This window comes from Lepisma saccharinum, chromosome 14 (assembly GCF_977018435.1).
Source record: "Lepisma saccharinum chromosome 14, izLepSacc3.1, whole genome shotgun sequence".
NCBI classification, from domain to species: domain Eukaryota; kingdom Metazoa; phylum Arthropoda; class Insecta; order Zygentoma; family Lepismatidae; genus Lepisma; species Lepisma saccharinum.
Window position 1 is genome coordinate 65,856,776 of NC_139242.1, and position 16,127 is coordinate 65,872,902.

Here is a 16,127-nt window from a genome sequence, read left to right on the forward strand (position 1 = left end):
ATTTCATTCCAGATCAAAATATAAACAAACAATTCCGTTTACCACCTGACACTTCTATTTTCACTGCAGAAAGTTATGCAATATATAAAGCTCTCACATACGCTATCCATAATAATTACACAAAAATTCTCATCATAACAGATGCTTTAAGCGTATTAATGGCGCTGAGTTCCTCATATCCTCAGATTTGTAAACATCCTTTATTCATCATACTTATAATCCAACAAACTCAGTATGCTAATGGAAGAAATATCAACGTCCAGTTTAGTTACGTAAAGGCTCACCAAGTAAACACGGGAAATGAACGTGTGGACACATATGCCAAAGCCGCTCGATCATCGGAAACTACCTCACTTGCGAGACTTCCATACACGGACCTTCTTCCAAGAGTTAAATATAAACTTCAAGAAAAATGGAAACAGTGGTGTATAGAACAATTTCAATCCACGGGCAACACATATAAATGGTTTGCAGAACATTCACAAAACAAACCTTGGTACTACCCATATAATTTTCCAAGATCAGTTATTACTTTTATAATACGTCTACGTACAGGTCATGTTCGCACTAATGATCATTTATCACGACTACATATTACAACAAAACAAGCCTGCGCATGTGGAGAAGATAATCAAGATGCTACACATCTCTTTTTACAATGTCCCAATTTCGACAGAGAACGAGATAAATTATATAGTGGTTTACGTCGAAATAGAATTCCATTCCCTACATCTCTTACTGCCCTGCTCACGGACCCTACTCCTCCCACCATATGGCTTCTTTATGGATATGCAAGAAGATGTAATTTGACGATCTAACAAACAGTATAAATAAATATCAATAGATGTTTTTTTTTCATTCTTGTGAAATATAAGTGAATAGCGAACTAAATACATAAAAAAAATAAATAAAAAAAAAAAAAAACTCAGGAAGATGACTAAAATCGACTACCAGTTGATAGGGTCAGAAAAAGAAGAAGAAGATAGTAGCAATTAGAACATGTCCTATTCCTCAAAACCAGTCAAGCAGTCAGCCAGGCGGCCATGATTACTACCCAGAAAGTCAGTTCATCGCCAACTAGGGCATTCCAACTAGAAATGCAGTTCCGTGTGATAGGGGCTTTAGGGACCAATATGATTGAAGGGTAGCTGGAAGAAGTGTGTAACTCCGAAAACAGATTTTGGAGAAAATCAACAAATACCTGCACCCTGGCTCTCTTGCTGGAATACTGATATATGACAATATCCATGTATATTCGCCTACAATATACATAAACATTGTCATACTGCAGAAAGAGATGCAGGGTGCAGATGGAATTCGTTGATTTTCTTCAAACCCTGTTTTCGGAGTTGCGCTTTTTTTCAGCTACCCTTCAATTATGTCACGATCCTCGTGTGTGTGTGAGCTTATAACTTCATAACAGCTTCTGAACGGATATTACATTGCAGAACCTATCAACATCAATTCATCAAAACACAAGGAAAGGAGTTGATTGTGCTTTGAATACATCTTGTGCTCCACTATGGGGGAACTGCAGGTGCCATGACCTCGAGAATGTATAATGGTAAAGGGAATCGAGTGACACTTGGTTGGATAGGCGTCTTAATGTAAAACAACATTTGTAGGAAACATTTAACAGTTTCAATGAAGCATCAACTTAGTAACAAGCTAATACTTTCTAAATTGAGAAAACATAATTGAAGTCTTATATTTCCGGTGCTAGAAGTGAGGGAGGGGGAATGCCAACCCTCCAGCTATTAACATTTTTACAAAGCACTACTGCTATGAACATTTACCTGTCCTTGTGTGTGTGTGTGTGTGTGTGCAATCTTAATAAGATTTCAAATATCTGCAACATACGAGCGAAGTAACTTGTGCAGCCCAATTTAGAAAGTTATATGCACATGTACATTTATCAAACTTACAACAGTGACTTCGTCAGAGATTTTTCTTTCGAGTGGGCGCAGGGATGGGTTAATTTTTTTCAGGTGGACTCAGTTTCCCAGGTAATGGGTGTGGAGATTATCTCGTTCTGCTCTCTCTCTTTCTCTTTGGTTTCCTGTCATTTTTCAGTTTCCTTTATATGATTTCTTTCCTTCTTTCTTCCTTCCTTTGTTTCTTTATCTACTCATTTCTTCTCTTTTCCATCGTTTTTCCATCCACTTAACATTTTCCCTCTGTCTCCCTTTATCCATATATGTTTTCAAGGACTGGCCAACGTTGGAAAAGAGTAGGTCATGGACCACACAAAAATTCGGTCGGCCCACCCTGTCAAGAGGTACTTTTGTAAATGATTAATTGATTTGATTTATTGTACTTTGCTTTTCTGTACTTTCGGCTATCGCAAGGATGAGGATGAGTAACGCTATGATGAAATTGATGAACACTCATTAAGAACACCGACGCCCAGGTGAGGATTCGCAACCCGTGGCCCACGGCGTCGTAGTGTGCTGTGATAACTCCGGCGTAATTTTGTAAACTTATGAAGAAGAAAATGGATGTGAAATCGAAACTTTGTCACAATTGTTGACTCTGACTGCAGAGGCGTCTCGTGAACACATGCTGAGCATGCGTCAATTGTGGGAAGAAGGACAGCTTGCTCTGCGACGACATTCATGAGCATTTTTATATTCTAATTTCTTAATATAGGAGAAGTATTTATTTTACACGAGAGCGCTGAACTAAGCTTATATTTCATTTCTTGGATCTGAAGTGACGCATGCGTCAATTGTGGGAAAATAATTATTACTTGCTTTTACCTGCTACGCATGCGCAGCATTCACCGGATGCCTTCACGAGACGCCTCTGTCTGACTATCTGTTGGCTTACCCTCAGCTTTACAGATTAGCAGTAATTGTGACCACAGTTGCAAAAACTGACTCCAAAGCACCATGGACAATGCTCGCCTGAACGTTCTCACTTTATTAGCTGTGCAAGGAAGACTTCGAAGAAAATTGATCTCGATGATGTGGTGGATACGTTTGACTCTGAAAATACAGGGTGTCCGAAACGTCATGCAACCGAGTACAAAAAGCAATAGAGACATGAACATTGCATTGGGTATTAACTTTGTCTATGTGGATATTTTTATACACTAGACAAGAAAATGATTATCTACATCAACGTTCAGTATGGGGGAAAAATAAACAAGGTGTAAAAAAGTTCTTGTAAAGAAAAACATCAATAAAAGGCAGATTTGGAGTCACTTGCAATAATTTCGATCTGTATCGATGGTCTGTGTGGGTATCGAAATGATAAAAGAACGATAAACTGTTATGCATTACAGACGATTTATGGGGTTAATTATGACATATTGATAAAAACGTGACAAGCATGTTCTTTGTGAGTAACCCTTCATCAATTTCATCATCTCATCCTCATCTTCGCGATTAGCCAAAAGTGGATGAAAAGCGAAGAAAAATAAACAAAAAATCAATCCATCACTGAAAACATTAACAGATTAATTTAGACATATTAAAAAAAAACTTTTCTGGATTTACTACTGTACAATTGTGAACATTTTTTTTAGCAATCTTACAAGATAAATACCAGTTTTTACTTGTCTGGATAAGAAGTGACGATGTGTAATGTTTCAGGTCTCAACCTTTTCCTTTTGTGTGCGCATATGTAAATAAAACATAAATAAAGGGCAATAAACGTTTATAAGAGGTTGTAAGCAGCTCGTGGACGCGAGTTCGGCAAATTTTGTTCCATTTAACAAATTTACTTCTTTACTACAAATAATTCTGAAAATCACTCGCTATTTGGGAGTGAAAAAGAAAAGGGACAAAAACTGCAGGGTGTCCCAATAAAGTGTATGCACAATTTGAATTATGATAACGTTAGTGTTTATTAAGATACAGTTAATTTTCAAAATTTAAAATAATCTCCAGACATGCATAATTTTTCCTTGTCAACGACTGTTTTCAAACTGATGACCGCTCTAGGCCAGGCATTGCTGGAAACACTAAGCACTGGAATCGCGAAAATCATTTCGTTCGGACTTTTGAGCATTCTCGTTCAATGCCTGCTTTGACTCTTGTCGGTTTTGTACCATAAACTTTATCTTTTATGCATCCCTATACAAAAATTCCACTGGCATGAGGTCTTGAGAACATGGAGGGCTTTCTTCTGAACCTCTTCATCCACAGAGTAGATAATTTTATAAAATTATCTACTCTATGCTTCATCCAATCGAAATGCAGTGGACACTTGAATTTGATATTTTAGCTAACGTGTGTAGTACATTTTTGGGTGACACTAACGGTGAACGGCAGAGCTATGAATGAAAAACGAAGGAATATTCAATTAAAAACTAAATATACACACTTATACATGCGTGGTGTTAAAATGCTAAATATAATTGATAATGAATAATAATAGCGGTCCACTGCTGTGTGACGTCATCGAAACTGTAGTGAGGCCCGTAGAATCACGAAGGCACCACGTTCTGCATGGGCACGATGGGTTCTGCCAGAGAGGTTCTGCAGCAGTGCAGGTATTAATCTGTGCGCAGTCGTAACGTGTCTTTATAATTTCCTTTTGCAGCTAGAATCTGTCAGGATTTTCTTTTGTTTAAAGGTTATGTGAAATTTGATATAAATTGAACTGTAGTGGTGTATGTAAGAGTAAGAATGTATTTATTACAAGTCTAGCAAGTATAAATAAAAGCATAAGAAATACTTCAAAATGCCTCCTAAAGGAAAGCAGCAAGCAGCCTCCAGTAAAAAGACGGAACAGAAGAAGAAAGATAAGATCATTGAAGTAAGTCAATCTAATTTTGTGTTGTTTTGTAACTCCCATGTGTGTTGCATAGATATAAATAGAATATTTGCCACATTGCGTGCAGTTATTGTTAAACATATATTTTCATGTTAAGTGATGAGACTCGTCCATAAGGTTATGCATACAAATGCAACTATACATAATTTGAGCCCAAGTTCCTTTTGTTTTATTGCGATTCCATCATGCTACGAATACAATTTTAACATAGTTCAATTTCGATTTACTTCTGTTAACACACACTGCGGAGTTTTACGATTACTTAAGGTTTTGTTCAAGTTCAATATATGCTTTCATAGTTAGGTTAGGCAGGCCAGGTTTGGTTCTCTTAGCATTAAAATAGTCCCCATAATGAATTCTACTAAGGTTCCGATTTACTTCTACATTAATTCCCACTAGTCTACGTGCAAAGATATATGTTTATTGGAAGGGAAAATGCCTCTCCAGTGAAGAAGCCATAATACCTAAACCAAAGAAGTGTATGTGTAATGATTGGGTACCTCCAGGAACTCTCAACATTGGAACAATCTGAGGCAGCAAGGGCACTGGAGGCTCTTGCTACCTGGGTGTTGCGAGGTACCAGTTGTTACATAAAACTGCAAGGATTTTACGTGCAGACAGCATAGTCGTCTGCTAGTGGCAATATGGCGGACAAGGACCACATGCAGAATAGTTTTAAGGGCATAATGTACAATAAGATGGTTTTTTATTAGTCATCACCATTTACATGATTGTAAATACGATACATAACATTGTTTGTAGTTATTGATATAAATTAATGTAAATAGAAGTACTCTGTACCCACTGGAGAAACTGAAATATTTTGCATAGTTTCGGAAGATTTTGTTGTTTCTGAAAGTTTTTGGTTAATTTTTGGGTACAAGTTTACTATGGGGGTGACACCTATAAATAATTTATTTCGCAGTTTTTTACATTGCTAACGTACTAGTTTGGAATGCGGAACATTTCCTAAGGTGAAATAATTCAACTTAACTAAGATAATGTCTTATTTCTTACATTTTCGAGTACTTACTGTTATTTGTTATTTCAATTCTGCAACAAACATTATGACAATAGTGTACTGGTTCATCACACGTTGTGCGAGTGTTTTGTCGATTTATGCAGTTTTGTGCCCGGATTTGAAATTATGCTAATACCTTGCAAACCATTGACATTAGCCTCACAAACCATTGATGTTAGCCCCAAAAGCCATTTTCCGTAAGGTTAGGTTAGGTAAGCATAGTTAGAAAAAAAATACTCTACACGTCATGTTCTAGTGAAAACACTGCAAGTTTGAAACACTGATTACGGGGTTTACGTCATCTAACACACGGAACATTGTGCTCTCATGCAGAAAGCAAATTGGGGGCAGCAGAAACATCATGTCGGACAGAGATTTTCGCAGAAAACAACATTAAAATGGATCAAAACTACATTCACGAACTTCCAGAACGCTACAGAAAATGATTTCCATACGTAATATCCCCTGTAAATTTGAAGAAATCCATCACGCCAATAGTAAACTCACCGATTTTTGTTTGCAGAAATGTGTTATTGTGAAGTAAAGTACATCTGTTACCTTAGTGTGTTAATTTACTGTGTAGCAGAACAGTTCGAAGTCTTCACACAAGTGAATATGGCACCCAAATCAACTTTCCACAACATCAGCTATAATTTTATGTAGTTAGGTTTGGTACCGTACTGATAGCCTAGTTATTTTTGACATGTTCTCTCGCTATTTTAGTGTGCATACAAACTGTTTTTAAGCGGCGAAAGTAATCTAAAATTACAGGTTTTAATGCACATTGACCATACTTTGCGACCAAATATCTCCGTAATTTGTGCTTTCCTAACGATAAAACCACTTTTAAGTAAAATATTGAAATCTGTTGAATAAAATAAAATTCCACATAATTCTCGTGGGGGTATAGTGGGTTTGTGGCCTCAAAATAGATAGCTATTTTTATTATCTTTTCTGGCTCTTCTGCCAAGATCATTTTCAATTGTTATCAGCTGTTGCTGTCTGCTACTCAACTCTGCATCCAGAAAATGCCATAAAAGACACCCAACCTAGAAACTGCAATTTGCACCAACATTGAATGTTCATGAAGGCACCCATTAATTCAGAATTAAACAATTTGAGCTAGGGCCAGTTTACATGCACCTGCGATAATGTGTACTGAATGTTTACTCCATCTAGTGTGCAGAATTATTTTTCCAGGATATTTAATTCACACATGCACATGATGCCAAGCAATCGTTTGGGTATGCTTGCCTGGAATATGAACCATATTCTTCATAAAACTATTTTATACTCTTAGAAATGTGCTTGTGAAGTAGTAAGTGGTGCATGTAGCAGAGGCTAATCGAATTAGAGGAACGACTTAAAATGAGCGGACCCCTCTCCGATTTCCTTCATATTTGGCATACTCACTAATTGAGGCCTCCTAATCTCGAATCTGAAGCTAAAAGTTGTTGGAAACGTCTAGAAATTGCGAATAAGCAAAAATAAGGCGTTAGTTTTCAGATTGAAAATCGTCGATTTTCGCGAAATTTTTTGTTTCACAAGGAAATATATATATTTTTGATACTACCACAACACCAAATTTTAACTATGTTTGCTAACCTAAACTAACCTAACCACACCCCAATGGTTCGCAATTATTTTGCAATTTCTAGACGTTTCAGACAAATTTTAACTTCAGATTCGTCATTAGCAGTCCTCAATTAGTAAGTATGTCAGGTATGAAGAAAACCGGAGAGGGGTCCGGTCATCTTAAGTCATACCCAATTAGATTTTAATGGTTTTGAATTTTTGCATTATTTTTTCTTCCATTGAGAGGTTAACAACCCAAAAGTATGTGTGACTGTACATACATAAATAACCGGTGGTGCAACAGCCCATGAGGGCCAAGGTTGACCTACCGACTGCAGGCCTGCATTGGTTAAAGACTGGTGAGATCAACCAACGAGTGACAGGGTGACGTGTGGTCAGCATGATGAACCCCCCAGGCATTGTAGGTTTTTGTGACCGGGTTACGCTACTGATTCGTAGTTCCCCAATTTCCTCACGATGGTGGGTGGCCACCGGTCCCAAACACAGGCTGAAATCTCAAGATAAAAGTTGTTAGCTTCCCCAGGATTCTTGAACCTTAACCTTCTGTTAATAGAAGTAATAGCGGAAACAATTCAGATTGTTTAATGATTTTTTTCAAAGTCTCCTAGGATAAAGACTAATTATCGCAGAATTGTGACAATGGTTGTCACACTAAATTTGAACCTTCCTGAATGTAATTAGCACTGTGTGGATTTCTGGAAACAGGTATTTATGGTTAAAAAAAAACAACTTAAAAATTACTTATGCAAGCATCTGTGCTTCCCATGGACAAGGCATTCTCCATTCATAGAAGAAAGATGAATTTTCGTAGACTAGTAAGAATGATTGTGGAAGTAAATTGCAAGCTTTCTGAAAGTAATTAGCACAATTTTCTGTTCGAAAATGTCCAATTTACAGGCAAAAAGTAAGATGTCGCAAACATACCGGTTTTGCACTGATGAGGCATTCCACAGACTACTACCATATTTTGTCTTCTGACATCAGGTTAAATGCTTTTGTTGTTAGTCTGCATGTAGTGTATTTATGCCAAGATATTTAAACCAAACAAGCCTAAGTTAACCACAAAAGCATTCCCCACTTGCGTCAGAAGGTGAAATACTGCGCTTGATCATGAAGATGTTATACTTAATATATGATGATTCATACCCATAAGAAAGATGACAGTAAAGGAATGGCAGGTGGCAAGTTATACGGAGTATATGGAAGTGAAAAACCATTCTCAAGAAAACACTCTGTAAGTAATCACTAAAGCTCGGCAGTAAGTGTTAACAGCAGGGTTGCTATGCATCTGGAGTCTACAAGAGAAAAAGTTGCAAAATAAACAAGCAGTTCACTTCCACTTGTGGATTCCGTTCTCGTGATTCCACTCCCAAAAAACATTCAGTTTAGAAACTTGTTTCTTTCGTTCTTATGATTCTCAATCTTGTGCAAATTATGGTTCCATTGAATTTCTGTAATTAATTTTCACTTTTATAATACTAGATATTAGAAAAATATCAAAGTAAAACTTGCAGTACATATATCTGATTGATAACTAAAGTACATTGACAGTATGATCATAATTATCGGAAAGGTTGGTGAAGATGAGGTAATAGTTTATCATTATATAGATTTTAGTCTTGTTGGCATTTCCTATAGAATTCCTATATGCTACAAAAATTTCTCCAAATGTTCTGGACCTATAAATGTAAGCAAAGAAGCATCATTTTCTATGACATTATAAATCCGCCAGAAAATTGTGTATGGTTTTTGAACTTTTTCTGTTGTTTTTATATTGTGGGGATCTGTTATGGTGAAACAATGTAACTCTGTTCCTTTAGCCTGAAGGCTAGATGCACGTGATTCTAGCACCAAATAATTTTACATTTTACTCAGAATTTTCACTTGTTATTGTGTGTGTAGAATGAAATTAAAAAAAAAAGTTGTGAAAGTGAATATTCAAAATAATTATTTGGGGCCTCGCCTTGTAATCAAGGGGTCCTGGGTTCGATACCTGGTCAGGGTGGCGACAGACCTGGAAAACCTGGAAAACCGGGAAAAGTCAGGGAATTTGAGGTGTCAAAAAAAGTCAGGGAAATGTCAGGGAATTTCGTCTTCATTGACATTTTTTTATTATTTATTTATTTATTTAAATATATCGCTATGGAACTCTGCACGGGAACAGGAAATCTCGTTCGTAAGTTTCGGCCTCAACTTTTAGGCCCCTTTTATACGCAACGCAACCACGGCGCCAGAAACCTGTGATGGCAGGAGGAGAGAGAGAGAGAGAGATTTCTCTCGCCCTGGCTTCTCGGCGGGAATTTTAAATTCGAACACTCTTTGGAGGAAAATTGTTATAACTTGGGCACTATGGGAGCAATCTACTTCTGATAACTTTTGTTTTTCAGCTAAAACATCAGCGCATGCAACCGTGTACAATTCAGAACGCCGAACCGAGGAAGGGGATTTGAGGGGCGCGACACCCGAATTTCAATGGAAATAAACATAATAATCTGTAGTTTGCCCCTTCTTCTCCCCCTATTTTGGAGAGAAGCCGCAAACTTTAGTATTCATTTCAAAGAATGGATATTTCTCAAGAGAATGAAACATGTTTCATGTTCTTGGGTGCCATACAAGGTGAATAATAAGCCAAAATGTGATTTTTTTTACGAAAAATAGGTAATTTGCATTTTTGGAGGAAAATTTTTATAACTCGGACACTATGGGAGCAATCTACTTAGGATAAGTTTTGTTTTGCAGCTAAAACATCATAGCATGCAACCGTGTACAATTCAGAACGCCGGACCGAAGAAGGGTGTTTTGGGGGCACAAACCCCGAATTTCAATGGAAAGACATAAAGATCTGGAGTTTGCTCCCTCTTCTCCCGCTATTTGGGAAGAAGGTGCGAACTTTAGTATTCTTTTCAAAGAATGGACATTTCTCAAGAGAACGTAACACGTTTCATGTTCTTGGGTGTCATACAAGTTGAATAATGAGCCAAAATGTGAAAAACTGTTCGGAAATGTGGCATGGATATGTTGCGGAGAGGGGGGAGGTTGGTCATCAATATGAATTTCCCAGGCTTGCTCCAGACCTGTGTCAGAGTTTCCACCCAAACATAAGAGTATGAAGATCCAAAAAGCACATTCACTTCGTAATCAGCACCATGATACCATATGGTATCATCGGGCGAGTACGACCTTACTCTGGTGATACCATGTGGTATCATCGGGGGAGTAAAGGTTAAGCCTCTAAATATTACGTGGAAAATAAATTGAATTATCATTTTTTTTCTTGTCCGTATGGGAGTAGTAAGGGGACTTGTCAACAGATGGAGGGGATAAGAGCGGGTGGTGCCGTCCGATAGTTGTCAGACGTCGTAGTAAGGCATTTGTTGGGCAAACTAAAGGAGTATGGAAACAAATAGGTTCCATTCATATATACGATTTTTGTCGAATATCGCCACCCGACAAAGTACCTCACTACAATATGCGAAAGAAATCGCATGGACTGCAACATCCAACAAAAATCGCATTCATAAACAAGATGAGCTTTAGACTGCAAATATGCTGCTCAAATTTTGTTACTCTTCTGGCTCACTTCACCTTATTTAATGTAGCAGTGCTTACGAAGGTTACTAATAATAAATAAGTAAATATTTTAATATCATATTTACTCAAATCATTCGGTCATAAAAGCAAATCACTTTCTTCAAGAATTGACTTTTGTCTGCTAGCCCTGCTAAACTTTTACTTTCCATCTACTGATTTATACGAGGGGTAGCCAGAAAGTAATTTCCAAGTAGTAGGGACATTGTTTTTTCGCAAACGCCAAAACCGTGAAAAATGTTAATTGCTGCGAAGTTATGTTTAGGATGTCTGGTGCAGTGATGTGTGCACACATTTTTCGCCCTTTCGAATATCGAAATAATGTAAATTTGGCATAAAATGCGAATTGTTTGCGTTTTTAGCGATTTTTTTTAAAGAAATGTCCTAAAACAACGAAAAATTCCATGAAATCCAACATTCTTGTCTTTTCTAGGCCATGTTTGTGTACATGGAACATGCAAGTTTTCCAACATTTTACTCAAGAGTAAACTATAGAGTTAGTTATACGTACATCGAATAATTCCGACAGCCACATTAAATCATGTATTTCCCAAGATTTTTTCGATCCCCTGTGGGGGAGAACTGGGATGTTTTCCAACTATTCAAACTGCTCCGGCACCCACCCAGCATCATATGAAGCTGGTACCTTGAGAAAACTTTGAGGGATAAAGGTAGCCAGGAGCATGATGCTGATCACATCACCATGATCAAGAAAGTGTGGGGCCCTAACTCCACACCCCTACTATATACCTTCATGGAAAAGTGCAGGGGAGCACTTTACTTTTACTTCCTCAAAAATCTGTTCCAACATATCAAACTGTCACTAAAATACGTAGACCATGTGACCTACAATTGAAAATAATGGTTTAAAAGCAGAATGGAGTATTACGTTTCGGTATATTTGGCAGATAAATGTTCTAAAACAAAAACGCGAATTTTGGGAAATGTAACACTAACAAGTCAAAAAAAGATAATGCCAATTTTTGGTGCCCTAATATATATAGGTATATGGCACGTGAGATTGATTGATTTAAATTTTTTGGGTGCGTCGCCACTTATGGTCATTATGCACCCTTCAGTATATACGGGGAAAATTCCATTATCTAAAATCCTTACCTTAAAATTAAAAAAGGGGTATGGAAAATAACTTTCCCAAAATATCTTTCAAGATATCAAACACTCACGAAGAGGCGTAAGCCATGTGACTTACAATTTGAAACAGTAGTTTAGAAACACCATGAAGGTATAATTTCAGATATTTGCCAGAAAACGCTAAAATGAAAATGTTAATTTTGGGGGAAATAACACCGTATAGTACAAAATAAAAAAACAAGAAAATAAACCAATTTTTTTTTTAAAAAAATATCAAGGTCCCTACCGATTAGGCATAAATAAAACAAGAATATCAGTTGTAATTTATTGCATTAGTAACAGTTAGTCCTAACCTAATTTTCGGTATAATCACCACCGTTGTTCTGGCATTTGTCGTACCATGGCACTAAATTTTGTATGCCCATGGTATGTGTGTCTGACAGCAAAGACTGGAACTATTTCTACCGCAATGTAGCTGTCAAATCCTTGCCCTGCCAGAAACCTCTTCAGTTAAGCAAAAAGATGAAAGTCGGTACATTCAAGGCCAGGGCTGTTCAGGGAGTGGTCCAAGATCTCTCACCTGAAGTGATGCAAAGGGCCCGTGTGTACTCAGCTGTATGGAGTTGTGCACATTCGATTGGCCTTCCGTGAATTGTCTGCACCATCGTCTGACCATACTGACGGTGTCCGGTCTGCACACCTCACACGATTGCAGGTGGCTCTGTGCCAAATTCTGAGCGTGCAATGTAGGCTACATCGCAGTCGGTGGGAGACTGTGTGAGAGCTGCAAACTTTAACCTAGAACTGTCCTAAAACGGCTGCATTGCAACTGTACCAGATTACAGCTACATGCCACATCTTCCTGCCTGCATGTGGGTGTGTCGCTCTCCGACCACTAGTGCTGCGTATAGGCACCATTTGGAGCTTTTTCAGGATGACCCTCGTATTTGAACTTTCAGAAGCTTTTATTATTAGTATTTTCCTGTTTTAATGTGTGGTTAGCTAAATCAGGTACCTATACAATGCAATTCTATGAATTCCTTGCGTTAAATTTCTAATACCTACATACCCTTTTCGTCAGCAATAATGCTATAACTGCATGTTGTCAGTTTCACAGTACTTCACTTGGATATACTGTACTGAAGCAGAAATCCCATTGATAATGTAAGGAAATATGACACTTTATTTTGTTCGATTCAATTGTTTCACTTATATGCAAGAGTTCTCACAGAGAAGTGAGAAGTGGCTTTATGCATTGAAAAATGAGTACGCAGTCATGGTTCTTGCATGCAGAGGGTTCCAAACCTCAGTGGAAATATCAACATATGAGACTGATAAATTACAAATTGTATTTCTTAATCATTCACTCGTCACTTTTACCTCATTTAGTCGTAACTTTAAAAATAATCAAGTATTTTATTTTAAACTTACTGCGTATGACAAAATTCCGTAATCCTTCCCTAGCTTGTGAATTGTAATAATTTTCCAAATTCAATATTTTGCACTTTGAATTCAAATCATAGAGAATAGAGAAATTAAGTCAATTTCATAGAAGATAATATTGGTACTTAACAAAACCATAACGTGGATCTGTGTGAGTTTATTTTTTCTATTTGCAAAAACATCAATTTTGTTTAGTTTGTAAATGTCAGGGAGAAATGTAAATTTTGTCCTGGAAAACCTGGAAAAGTCAGGGAATTTAATTTCTGTTTGTTTGTAGCCACCCTGCTGGTGGAGGCACATAGTGGTTTGGATCCCACTTTAAACTGTAGGTCCAGTCCCAATTAGCCTTACTGTGCATAAAGAGGACTTAAAACACCAAATCAATCAATCAAAATAATTAACGGATTATATATTTAATTGAAAAACCCAAGGTTCAAAAGCAAATATCATGATGAGAATCATGTCTGGAAAAGTTTCATTGTTGGACTGGAAAACATGGAAATGTCACGGAAATTCATAATAAAAAGATCGTACCAATCCTGTAACAGACATGGTTCGAAATTGAACCATGTAAAAATATATGTGTAGGCCTAGCATAATGATGATACAATTAAACAAAAGGAACTTGGTGGATAATACCTACTGCACTTCAACAATTGCAGCATAAGTTTTCTTGAACTAATGGGTGAGGAGGCATTCCTCTACCCTTTTATAACATTATTCAGTATTGCACTGACATTGAAGTTTCTATATGAGTGATCCATTTGTTAAATGATTAGTAAATATTACAAGATGGTTACAAGAAAGCCACATTACAGGGGCTGGATGTTCTATTCAGTTTGGAATGCAGACCTTAACGAATCCCATTACTTGTATCATCTAGTGGAAAGGTAGCAGCCTAGACAGCAGGTTCTGAATTGATAGGTACTGAAATTTGTATATATTAGTGGGTGAACCGATCTGGAATCAATATATTGGAGATCAGTTTGTGTTTGGTTGTGGTGAACTAGTAAAAACATTTTTTTTTGTTCTATGATAATTTTCTACTCAGTTATCATCTTACAGAGATCCTTTCCAGCATTTAAAAAATCATATAACGTATGTAAGTCATACTCATGAAATAAATAAGAGTTGAATTTTATAACAGAGTATGCATTAAAAAGATTTTTATATTTTTGGATGTACTTAATCATTGGTATTAAAAATGTTAATATTGTGCATGCCAATTTTATGCAAATTTGATTCTTTTTTGTTATATGCTGCATGTATTTGTTAGTTTGTATACATTTTTTTGTGCATAATCCTGAAGATAGTTGTTACTACATTTCTGAACTTTCTGACAATGTTCATATAAGAAGGGGGCATACATTTACATTGTTTAGCTCAATCATTTTATGTGAACAGTAATATACAAATTAATTGTGTAAAAACACTTGTCATGTACGTTTTCAAGATATTGTACTTCTCGTGTAGGTAAATAATTGAATAGATAGACTTGCTGTTCTGTTGTGCTGCATTAAGATTGATTATTGTGTTGGTTTAGGACAAAACATTTGGACTGAAGAATAAGAAAGGGGCAAAACAGCAAAAATTCATCCAACAAATCGAAAAGCAAGTAAAGTTTGGAGGAAATCAGAGTACTAGAAAACAGGATGACACAAAGAAGCTAGAAAAGGATAAGAAGGAGTCGAAACTGAAGGAACAGAAAGAGTTAAGTTTGCTGTTTAAGCCTGTTGCAACTCAGAAGATTGAAAAAGGTAGGTGTTGTTTTGAAATGATTTTTCTTTAAATTGCTTAAAAGATTTACCACAGCATTTCCTTAATTCTTATCTTCAAGGATTAAAAAAGCTCACATTGTATTACAAATATCCAACTCACAATTCCTGAATGCTCTCTGCAGGTTAGGCCAGCTATTGGGTCTCGTTGATGGAGTAGTGGTAACATTATCACCTTGTAATCAAGGGATCCTGGGTTCGTTACCAAGTGGAGGTACACTGTTGTTTGGATCCCACTTTAAACTGTGTGTGCAGTTGTGAATTAGCCTATCGTAGTAGAGGAAACAAACTGGGAAAATATGGCCTAACCCAGAAATAATTGCAACACAAATGTTTTTTGTACCAGATTGTGCGGAATGGTATGGTGAATACTGTATTAAAAGTCCACCATCCAAATGTTTGGTGAGAATCCGCCATCTTGGAAAATGGCAGCAAAAATTCACCTTAGAAATTAAAAATAAGTTATAATACTTCGAAAACGATACATTGTACACAAAAAGTGAAGATCAGAATAAAGAGCAGAAAATTTGGTAAATTGTTTTTTATTTGATAGACCTACCATAAATCTTAATCGATGGTGCAGTGGTAGCATTCTCGCCTTGTAATCAAGGGGTCCCGGGTTCGATGCCCGGTGGAGGCACTTAGTGGTACGGATCCTACTTTAAACTGTAGGTCCAGTCCTCATTAACAGGAATTCAATCAATCAATCTAATTACAAAGATTCAAATATTTTCTTTAATTTTTAGAGTGAGCATAAAAGTTGGTTTCCGACAAAAAAGAGCAAATATATAAGAAACTATGTAATTTACGTCCTAAAGTCACTGAACCAA

General features: G+C 36.8%; 1 protein-coding gene across 1 annotated transcript in view; it reads left to right on the forward strand.

The window, feature by feature from the left end:
- The first annotated feature begins 4,468 nt into the window (after positions 1-4,468).
- Positions 4,469-16,127, forward strand: part of LOC145998979 (zinc finger CCCH domain-containing protein 15 homolog) — a 50,623-nt gene continuing 38,964 nt past the window's right edge. The window contains exons 1-2 of the mRNA XM_083135827.1: positions 4,469-4,764; positions 15,066-15,279. Of these exons, the coding sequence (XP_082991953.1) occupies positions 4,690-4,764; positions 15,066-15,279 (289 nt within the window). The 5' untranslated portion in view covers positions 4,469-4,689. The remainder of the gene's footprint in view (positions 4,765-15,065; positions 15,280-16,127) is intronic.